Source organism: Vanessa atalanta, chromosome 23, assembly GCF_905147765.1.
Source record: "Vanessa atalanta chromosome 23, ilVanAtal1.2, whole genome shotgun sequence".
Lineage (NCBI taxonomy): Eukaryota > Metazoa > Arthropoda > Insecta > Lepidoptera > Nymphalidae > Vanessa > Vanessa atalanta.
In genome coordinates, this window is record NC_061893.1 from 2,166,095 (window position 1) to 2,178,562 (window position 12,468).

At 33.6% G+C, this 12,468-nt stretch overlaps 1 protein-coding gene across 3 annotated transcripts in view; it reads right to left on the reverse strand.

The window, feature by feature from the left end:
- Positions 1–422: 422 nt before the first annotated feature.
- The window catches only part of LOC125073175 (thyrotropin-releasing hormone receptor), a 98,829-nt gene continuing 86,783 nt past the window's right edge, over positions 423–12,468 (reverse strand). For all 3 annotated transcript variants that reach the window (XM_047683896.1, XM_047683897.1, XM_047683898.1), the window contains one exon: positions 423–1,678. In XM_047683896.1, the coding sequence (XP_047539852.1) occupies positions 571–1,678 (1,108 nt within the window). In that variant the 3' untranslated portion in view covers positions 423–570. The remainder of the gene's footprint in view (positions 1,679–12,468) is intronic.

The window sequence follows — 12,468 nt, forward strand, 5'->3', positions numbered from 1 at the left end:
TGTAGTTTTCTTCTAAATGAAAGTTTTCAAGGATCGTGGCGTCGTAAAATTGTTAGTAGTTTTGCTCTCTCTTAACATAACTCGAACAACTTCTGTCACGACATTTTCTCTCGTGATTGGTTCTATTGGGAACTATAATCCGTTTTCTTGTATTCGATATTATTTTAACGAAACTATTTTGATACGATTTATATTTGGAACGTTTATTTATTTTTTAAATATTTTGTTGTCGAATTTTCGAAGGAAGTACACGAATAAAACGAGTTTCTAATAAAAAGGTTTAACATTTATTTAATGTAGCACATAAGAAGGCAGTGTTGATTACAATTTCATAATAATTTTGGACAAAATAAAGTATATTTCTAAATACAAATAATCTATAGGATTTTACAATACATTTCGTTTCTACAAGTACATGCTATTGTCATATATTCATATCGATGTATAAAAATTGGAATCTATAGGAACGTACCATGTAGTTATACATTATACTATTACTAACTAAATGCATTGATTTACTTGGCTCGAAGCCAAACGCACCTCTAAATTTTAACATACAAAACGCTACATTTAAACAAAACTCTCGTTACTTTTAAAGTCGTATACAAATATATTTTTACTCTCTTGTGCAGGCACGCATACGAACCTGTTCCTATCGCCTCTCTCGCTAACGTCCAACGTTACAGAATATACATTATTAGTCTTAACATCTAAATTTAATATTTGTATCTGTTTATTGTTCTCTGTTATACTGACTGTATCTTCGTCAGCGCAATTGCCGTGGACTTCTACTTGTACATCATTAATACCATTAGCAATTTTAATGTTATCACGTGTCCCACTATCGACTTCAATTATATCACCCAATGTGTCGTTCAATTCATTCAGTGCTGATATAAACTTCATACTATTACGTCTAGTGTTTTCAACATTTATAATTTCACCTACTTTGACTTGTTGGACTTTTGTATCGAATATATCTTTAACCTCTTTAATTTTTTTACTATCTCTATTAATAAAATACTTCTGTGAAGACGCTCTGTTACTGTATCTCCTCCAAAACGAATCAGATGTGTTCTGACTACTCGAGAAACCTGTAGAAGTTGTTGTGTTGAATGTATCTCTCCTTTGCATATTTTCTCTTAAATTTCTGCTGCACCTCATCAATTTATTTATCTTAAGTAACTTAACGAACCCTTCTCTGAATTTAGATGACATCAAGTTGTATAATATTGGGTTGATCGCTGAATTTAAATACAGCATAACTCTACAAAAATATAGAAGTATATAATAGCCGTCTATGCCTAATGATAAAATGGTCTCCGGTGGGAACACTATGATCCAAAGAGTGAGAGCTTTAAACGGAAGAAGACATATAAAGAAGGACAGAACAACTGTGCCAAGCATCAAAATAACTTGTTTTCTGTATCGAAGAACATTACCAGCGTTATTCGTGTTTTTGGTGTTTTGAGCAATAATAGCGGGGTTCTCCATGAGATTTTTTGCGATAACACTGTAGAGGACTAGAAGAACTCCAAGGGGGATGATGAAGAATATTGCGATGATCAGGATGAAGAATAATGCCGACCAGAAGGTATCGGCTTGAGTGAGGCAGACGGGTACTTCTGTGCCGTCGTTGTAGCGCTCGTAGGTGAATGTGGCCACTCCCAAGATTGGACTGTGGAAAAAAAAAACATATTAATTTGTATATAACATGAAATTGGTTTTTACTATAATAGTCATTTTTATTTACATAAGAATTATTAACATTACGTCCTATAATATATATTTGCGATTCAACGGAGAAATGCTGCTAGTGTTCCACGCGGACAAGATTCATGCAGATACTATTTTTAATTATATATATTTAAGGACTTAATGAAATTGTTCATAATTTTTTAAATAAACGTTTTTAATAATAATAATAATTTGCGACGGTTGATCCTTTCCGTGTACTGGTTCCTTTTCATATTTAACTTATTCTATATTAAAAGATAGGCATGATTTAAAAAAACTATAAAATGTATAGTTAAATCAAATATTTACTCAATAATCATTAGATAAAGTGTCAGTACTTTCGATACACTAACAACCAAGAAACCAAGCAAGTACCACTGTATATTGACGTGCTTAATTTGTATTTAATATGTATTGAACAAACGTCTGTCAGACGTATATCTACCAATCAGCTTTGGACCAACGTCGTGAAATAAACTGCAACCTTCCCAAGCACAGAGTCGGCCCAGCAGTTTACTTGTACAAATTGAATTGTATACACAAAACAATTTTCTGCAACGTTTTAGCGTAAAGGTGTTCCTAAGAAATCGTACTTTTTCTTCACGGGCTTCTTCTTATTGGATCGAATCAATTTGCAAATGTATGTAAAACAAATGAATGTGTATTGGCGAGTTTATTCGTTACGAGATACCTTCAACCGTTGAAATAAATTACCTACAATTACATAGAATTGATTTTCTTTCGTTTTAGGTGGCAAACAAGCAGAAGGTCCACTTAATGGTAAATGTTCACCGTCGCCCATGGGCACCTGCAGCGTCAGAGCAGTTGCTGATCGGTTGCTGGCACATATATTTTGTAAATTTGCCTTCGTATTGTAATCTTTCTAGTTTGGATCATTACAATGACGCCTTCATTTCACAAAATATGTCTGTAACCCGAAAATAAAGATTTCTTTTTTGATGATTATTGAAAGAATTTATAAGTAACGAAAACCAATCAATAAATGTAAATTAAATATATAGAAATATAGTGTAATAAATTAAATAAATATAATTATATTATTATGTACAGAATATATATATTAACTGGACCTACAAGTATGCTACGACGACAAACGATATGAGGTTTTCTTATGCTAATGTTTGTATTACTTGGTGGTAGGACTTTGCAAGACCGTCTGGCTAGGTACCACCCACTCATCAGATATTCTACCGCCAAACAGCAGTACTCAGTATTGTTGTGTTCCGGTTTGAAGGGTGAGTGAGCCAGTGTAGCTACAGATCCCAAGGTTGTTGACGCATTGGTGACGTAAGGAATAGTTAATATTTCGTACAGCGCCATTGTCTATGAGCGGTGATGACCACTTACCATCAGGTGGCCCATTTGCTCGTCCGCCTACCGATGTCATAAAAAAAAGAGTCATTACAAAAGTTTTAATATAAATATGGCAAAATGCAATTTCGTATATTACTCGGTAATGCACGTTCCATTTACAAGTACATCTTCATTTCGTGCAAACGAATACGTTTGAACACATATTCGAATCACTGATTTCACGCTTCAATACTTCCTCCAATAGCTGTGCAATCAATCAATTAGTGCTTATATTTGACCTTTATTTTTTTTATGCCGTTAGATGCCGAGCGTTCCAGAAGTTTTAATATAATATATCATTACTAGTTGTTGCTTGTGGCTTCAATCGCTTTTGAAGGGCTGGTTATCAGGAGTTAGGTCTAAAAAGTAGCCTATGTATTTTGTTCAAGTTAGCTACATACCTACTAAATTTCATCAAATTCGGTTCAGTGGTTTGACCGTGAAAGCGTCACATATAGACAGACAGACAGACAGAGATACTTTCGCTATTATAATATTAGTATGGGTTTAATATCATTGAGCTATTTACTTGATATAGGTACATAGTAAATAGTCGCAACTTGCATCAGGTCTTAATTAAAAATAAACCAGTTTTTTCCGGTTATAATCAGTTTTGGAATCTCGTAGTAACCATCATAATTCATGTGAAAAAAATAGATTTACCGTATGGAGTATCGTCATTAATTACGGATTTTTGTCATTCTTAACAACAAAAAGAAAAATCCTTCAAATCACAAATCTTGTAATTATGTAATATGTAATTAAGAGTGCCAAATAGCGGAGCGACGCCGAAGAAGTAGCTTCAGATAACCTTAAATTTCATACAAAAAATCCCATATTTTATGTATCTCACATATATTGCTTATGCAAATCGAAGTATAAATAAAGATAAATAAATCTTATATTTACATATTTCATGCGATTCGCTAATAAATCCGCTATATTGTGCACTACTAGGAGTTCATGATTAATATATCTTTATTTATAATACAACACTATTACACTTAACTACTAATTTCCGCTTCAATTTTACTTCCAAAATTCTGATAACAGTTTTGTCGGCGTTCAAAACGCCATTTATTCGCAAATCCACAGTGAATATCATATAAATTAATCAAGTTCTTGACCAATGATATCGCGTCAATTTGCTGTCAAATGTTGTTTATTTGGCTTTTCTCCTCTTGTGGGTGGAATAGCCTAAGGACATTTCTGACAATTTTGTGCACGGAACTGTAAGTCAAATAACATTTAAACTCAAGAACGACACCTTCATATAATGTAAAACAAATAAACTGAACCACTGGTCCACAAGGATATCAATTACTTTGTACAACCGAACCACGAACTTACTTTTATGGATAAAATATCGTTACGCATTCTCGCGTTATCGCGAGTAAACAGCACGGGAACTCGCACAAGTGTGCACCAGCCCTAACTGTACATATTATGTGCTATAACATGGACCATTTGATTCTTAGTATAAGCGGAGTTCTGTTGTCGTGTGAACCAGATTTAGTCACATTTGCAGAGAGAGTTTAGTGCAAGTGTGGTTCGGTACCATGCACTCAGGAATTGTTTCACCGATAAAAGACTTTACTTTGTAATATTGCGTTCTTGTATCAAATTGCAGCGTTAGGAAAATAAGCGCCACAGCTGGCAACATATTGTAAGGTTTGCCATTGTGAATATTTATTTTCTCATACATTAAAAAAAAAAGTCGTTACTTCGTTTTGGCTACAGTGGATAGTCAATTAAATAAGATAGGAATTTTATTTTATTCTGAAACAGATAAGGTGCTGATATGGCCCAGTGGTTAGAATGCGTCCATCTTAACCGATAATTGCGTGTTCAAACCCAGGCAAGCACCACTGAATATACATGTGCATAATTTGTGTTTATAATTCATCTTGTGCTCGGCGGTGAAGGAAAACATCGTGAGGAAACCTACATACTGCCACATGTGTATTACACCAATTGGAGCAGCGTGGTGGAATATGCTCCAAATATTGAAATGTCCAGGCTGTTAAGGTTAAGGTATGAAACAGATAGCTTAATATAGTTTGTTAAATGACGATTCAAAAGTGCTTGTAAAAGCCTATTTGAATAAAGTATATTTTGATTGATTGATAAACTATGACATACGTACAAATGGGTCACCTGGTAGCAAGTGGTCATCATTGGCCAAAATCATTGGCTGTCCAAGAAATACTAACCATTCCCCAAAACACCAACGCGCCAGCAACTTGTGAACTAAATTATTATGCTCCTTGTACTCTAGGCGCTCACCCTTCAAACCGAAACACAATAATACAAAGTATTGATGGTTGAAGGTTGAATATATGATGTGTGGTGGTACTGGTGGTACCTACCTAAGTGGGAGATAGTAGACGTCTCTCTTGAGAGTAGTCGTCGTTTTCACGAGGATAACATAATTTTTAGAGCGACTTGTGACTGTATTTTGTACAGAGATTTTGATATTAGCGGCAATTTATTCAGAAATCATAATTATATAAACATAATATTCATAAATGCTTTTTATGAGATCTATCGATATCGATAAATGTATATTTGTCTAAACATTGCGTACTTATTATTCTTAATAGTATATTGTCATGTTTAAATGATTACACAAATCATAATTTTATGGTTATTTTTCATAAGCAAACAATTTGTTATGGCTTTATATATTCAGTCTTGGCAATCAAACATCTAATTCTGCCACATGTGTATTCCGCCAACCCGCATTGGAGCAGCGTGGTGGAATATGCTCAAACCTTCTCCTCAAAGGAGAGGAGGCATTTATCCCAGCAGTGGGACATTTACGGGCTGCTAATGCTAAAAAAAAAAACAAACATCGCAAAGACTAAGCTGACCCCTTTGGCTGCCGTCGTAAATAATCTTACCAAATAAATGCATTTTATTAGTTTATTTACGCGAACAGAGAAGTAATTCTCTGAAACGATAACCGTTGTATGTAACGGTGATAGAAACACAGGACATAACTTTTTAGGCTTGTACACACAGTGAAAAGAAAAAAAACGCACCGCAGCGTCGTCAACCTCTACCTAAAATAATAAGCTATGTCCGAGACTGGGTTTAAACGTTCCTGACGTTTGTCTATTGTCCAATAAAAAAACAATGACCATAAGTTTGTATCAGCACAGTATGGATTTTAAAAATATTGCTTGTATTTCTGTTTTATGTTGCTGATGTGATATGACGATTCGCTACGAGACGCGCAACACAATAAAGACTGTATCTCTTCTTTTGTGGCTCTGGGTGTAAATAGCCTAAGGCTTTATACACACAGTGCATTAATTTTTTCTTTTGTAATTCGCTTAATTTTAAATTCGCGGAAGCACAATTCACCACGTGTGTAACCAGCCTAATATTTAACATACTTTGTGCCCTTTGTAAAAATATATTGCTATGTATCTAACACATTGAAAAAGGTTTTATATTAAAATATTAATAAGCATTCCTTATTTAAAAACAGAATGGTGTGTAGTTATCACGTGTGGCCGTTTCTATGTTTTAATCTGCTGGTACAATAACAGTTACCTTACTAATTAATTCACGAATATATCATTATACTTCGTATTAAATAAAATCCAGTTGAATAACATTATGAAAAAACGCGAGCAAAAACTTTACTTATTATAAAGAACTGTCAAAATATCGTTTCATTTTAATTTAAATGAAGCGTTTATTTTATTAAATTTAATTTAAAATTCTAGACATGTAGGTCATTATTGAGTTGCCATTGTAAAATAAATAAATATATACGTGGTATATACTAAGATAGTTAGGTTAATTTATTTAATGATACACCTCCTTACTAGAGGATATATTTTTTGTAAGTATGGTTACCATACTTACAAAAAATACTAGACGTAATATTTAAATTAAATTTTCAAATTTTCATATTGTAACTGCTTTTCGAATTCATGTTATAATAGTGTAATCCTTTTTTGGTCATAATTTGTGCATTATATTGTTAAATTTTATAAGATATTGTAACACTGTTGGATTGCCAAATAAAACAATAAATAAATAAATAAATTAAAAAAATAAATAAGGACGTGTTTATTTTGATTCCGAAGTTATTAAAGAAATATTACTCTTTTTAAAACGTTTCACTCACTATAATCCCACATATATATATTTATTTAGCCGAGATGGTCCAATTATAGGACCGAGTTGCGTTTATTTTTATTATATTTTACTCGGTTGTAGGACTTTGTGTAAGTGCACATCAGATATTCCGTCAAACAGCAATACCCAATATTATTATAAAATAAATAAATAAATAAATAAACATCTGTATGTTTAATTAATTAAGTAACTATATAAAAATATATATTACAATTTCTCGAAGCATAGACAGATGTGGAAATAAGTCTGTTAATCCTAATTCCAATTAACAAATAATTCAGACAATAATATAATTGTTGCAAAAATTCCAAAATTACCTCCAGTTAGGCTATTCTGACAAGAAACTCGAAAGTCACCGCAGAACACGAACTTGAAATGTCCGAATGTGACATGCGACATGGATATTAATAATAATTATAAACTTTATAGGATAAACGTGTCAAAATGGCGTATCACAGTAAGATGGTTGTCGATATTTCACGAGTGAGATACGAAGTGATTTCTTATAGAATCGCACGACAGTTTCCAATGTTTTGAGTTTTCATTTTTGCCCTCATGACTACCTTTTGTTTCTCACTATAAGTGTTAACATTTTTTTTTTTAATAGTATATCATAAATATTAATCAAAAGTCAAAAGTCAAAAATCTTTATTCAATATAGAAGTGTTTACACTTGCTTATTGATTGTCAAAAATCTACCACCGGTTCGGAATTTAGCACCTCAGACCTGAGAAGAACCGGCGAAAGAAACTCAGCGGGATATATTTTTTTTTATTTTTTTTTTAACCATTTTCCATGTACAATGATAATTATATTTTAGTTATTTGAAACAGCCTTGAGCCTGGAATAAAAAAACAATCAAAATTTTTAAAAAATAGGGACCGCCCCCCCCCCTTTTTCTTTTACATCTAAGAATTCATCCAAGAATTCGTGAGGCACCCAGAAAATCTCTTTAAAATATTTTTTCGGGGGACAGGGAGATCACCAGAACGCGGCTAGCTAACGGGAGTTTATTTTATTTATTGGAACTGAATATATGGACTGTATTTTAAAACACACGCAAGGCCAGATATGTTGTAGAGCGCATGTGCTTAATAAATTTTTCATTCATTCATTAGCAGAAGGAGGATTTGAGGAGAAGGTTTGGAGCATATTCCACCACGCTGCTCCAATGCGGGTTGGTGGAATACACATGTGGCAGAATTTCGTTGAAATTCGGTTTCCTCACGGTGTTTTCCTTCACCGCCGAGCACGAGATAAATTACAAACACAAATTAAGCACATGATAATTCAGGGTTGGCCTGGGTTTGAACCCGAAGTCATCGGTTAAGATGCACGCGTTCTAACCACTGGGCCATCTCGGCTCGGGCAATAAATAATACAAGCCAATTAAGCAGATTTTATTTGAACCCAGGACCTCGGAATACACAAACTGATCAAGACAGTTGATTTTCCACACTAAGAGGCACTATTTTATTCATAATCGATTGAATTATTGTTGAATTATTACAAACGTTAAAGTCAGATTTCGAAATAATTAAATGTCTCATTGTGTATGAACTTTAAGTTTATTTTTTTTTTATTTTGTTACTTATTTTTAACACATAATATAAAATGTAACACTGTTTGCTTGTACATTGAATTGTTTAGTAAGTTTGGGATAAAAATAATAAATATATTTGTATCGTGTCTTGATTCTTATATATCGTTTAGGTAAATGAAATTTTGTGTTGTGTTAAACGGGGCTAGAACCAGTGTAACGAGAGACACAAGTGACGTAACATCTTAGTTCAGAAATGTTGGAGGCACGTTGGCGATGTAAGGGATGGTTAGTATGTTTTTTTTTAATACATACAATCAAGACAGTAGTAGAAGTAAGCAGACAAACGAACAAAGGGCTACCTGATAGAACGTAGTTTCCACAGCCCAAAGACATCGGCGCTGTTGGAAATATCTGTCACTCCTCACATAGCAAACGCTCAACCAAACTTGGGAGCCAATATGCCTATAGTTATATTGGCTGCTTGGTGATAAAATATATGATGAGCTATACCTTCGCAAACGGGCTTTGACAAAGCCCGTCTCTATTAGCGATGATGACTAGCAGATGTGCTAGTTGCCTGTCTACCGAATTTAAATTAAAAAACAATTCATTGGCCCGGAAAAACTACGATCTTGTATACTAAATTCTACTCCTTTTATTACAGTATAGATATCAAATGAAACTAATTTTAATAAGGAATTTGTACCTTATATTGTATCTTTTATAAAGTGCAACGTGCAACAATATTGTGACATTCACCTGCAGAGCGAAGCTACTATCGCCCACTTGTCATAGCTATTAAAATTTAATATCTCCGAGCACAAAATTTTGCAGGTCAAGTCGCACAAAACAGCTAGTTCGGCAATTGTACGGAACAATGTGTGATAAACAAAACGGGAGCCATTAATTCACGTATCTTAAACAATGCAACTTGTATATTGTACGATGCGGGCGGTAGCTTTACAAACGATCGAATTTAAATATAAAAATAAATAAAAGTAATAATTGCCGTCGCGATCCTATTGTAGTTTGTTTATTGACAACTCTTAAGGAAGATTTTTATTAATCTTTTTTAAAGGCAAAGTCAAAAATCTTTTTTCAATAAACAGGTGATAGTCAAAAAACTACCATCGGTTCGGAAATTAATAGGAAACTCAGAGGTATTTTTTATCGATTTTTTTACAATTATAGTTTTCATACAATAACAATAAATATATTTTCAAGTAAGAAGTCATTAGTGTTGTAATATCCTTTAGCACATAAACGATCTTTAACGAGTCTTTTAAATTTAACAATTCAATATTTTTGACTATTTTGCAAGTAAGAATATGATTCAAAATAGTCATTTTAACTAATTGTAAGGAAAAATTCCTTAAATAAATAGGCAGCTAGAAATATATATATGTCCAATAAATAACTCTTGGTGTTAGGGCTTTGTGTTCTGGTTTGACTGTGTATGTTAGTGAAACAGTCATCAGGGACACAACATCTTTGTTCCAAAGATTGGTGACACGTGGCGATTTAAGGAACGGTTAATATTATTTACTGCGCCAATGTTTATGGGCGGTGCTGACTACTTATCATCAGGTGAAGCTATGCTCGCCCACCTACCTATTATATTTTATATAAATATATATTTTTTTTTTACAAATTTAAATTAACAAAATTTTAAAAAAGGTTTAATGTAACTTTAGAAAGCAATATGCCAAGTGTCAAGTACACTTGGTCTAGTACTCAGCTGTTGTTGTGAAGCGACTCAACGGTACTTTACTTTTGGCAGACAACTGTCTCGTTGAGAATTATGTTGGCAGGCACAAAACATATTCAGAATTCAGTATTTTAAACCTAGGCAAGCATCATTGATTGTTTAATTAATCTTGCTCAGAGAAACTAATATCATGAAATCTATATGTGATGGATGAAATTAGCTCCAAACATTCACTTCCAAAAGAAAGGGGGAGGGGATTCAGACCAGTGCTGAAACATTTATAGGCCATTATTGTCTGTAACCGCTTACGAGTATATAATTTATATTAGTTGGTATTAGAGCTTTGTACAAGTCTGGTTACGTACCACAATTATTAAATCCAAAATATTTACAGTGTATATGACACCGTAAGATTAGAAACATCGTTAGATTACAACCTATCTCGTGAGATTGTAAATATGGCGGATGCCGGGGAGACGGGGGGCACATAACGTTCAACCAATCAGCGCGCGAGATGCATTTCGTTCTACGTTAATTCACAATTTGACCGATTCCCATCGATAGATTGCAATATAGCTAAAAATAATGCGTTAAATTGCAATCATATTTTACGATGCACAATTTTTCGACAATTTACAATCTGACGAGATAGATTGTAATCTAACGGTGTTTGTAATCTTACGGTAACATATATAACTGAAGGTGACCTTACCATCACGTAAGCTATTTTTTCATCAGTCTTGATAAAATACGTGAAAAAAGTAAGCCAATTTAAGTACGGAAATAACTCACTAGATCAATGTGTTGCGGCACATTAATAGTACCTCTAACGATTCGTTTATGCTCCATAAAGTAACAGTCAGTTTGCGTGAAAACGCAATAGTAAACAAATGAGAATTACCTGTAATTTTGGTCTGATAAATAGGTTATATATAATAGGGGATTTATGGATGAATCAATTTCATGAGAAATAATGAAAATCAGATGTCTGATTTAAACTACAACTATTATTATTATAATGTAATATTTTTTTATATAATTATTTTTTTTTATATGCATTTAATAAAGCTTTCTTATTGTTATTTAATAGGTGGGCCAGCTGCTGGTAAGCAGTCACCATCGCCCATTGTTGTTGCCCGGGCTATGGCCTCATCTCCCTCTGAGGAGAAGGTTTAGAGCATATTGCACTACACTGCTCCAAAGCGTGTTGGTGAATACATATGTGGCAGAGTTTCGTTGAAATTAGACACATGCAGGTTTCCTCACGATGTTTTCCTTCAATGCCGAGCACGAGATGAATTATACACACAAATTAAACACATGCAAAATTAGCCGTGCTTGCCTAGGCAAACCAACGTATGAACCCGCAAACATCGGTTAAGATGCACGCGTTTAACTACTGGGCCATCTCAGCTCGGCTCTTGTTGAAGTAGGCACGAAGAGTTAATTAAGATGTTATATCCCTTGTAGTATTCCATTTTACGGTACTTTAAACAAGTTTTGAGTATTAATATTTGGCTGTATGTCTTATATGCTAGTTTGCTTAAAACGCGCAATCAATTTTCACTATACATATATATTAATATTATAAATGCGAAAATAAGTCTATCTGTCCATCTGTCTATGTCTTTGTATTTCAAGGTCAAACCGAATTTGATGAAATTTGATACGAAGCAAGCTTGAACTCTAAGGAAGGACATATTTTTTATGCTTATACCCGACGACCAACCCCTAAAACGGGAGATTCCGCTGGTGACAATTTATTTTATATATATATCTACTAGCAGACCCGGCCAAGCGTTGCTGTGGCTTCGTCATACGCTGAATCACGTGTTATATAAAAATGTTTACCCAAAAACCTTCTCTGAAACACGCTGAATATAATTGCATAAATTTCATCGCAAAATATTCCAAAAATAAAAGTAGTTTTTGTGTGGTGATTGATAAAAAT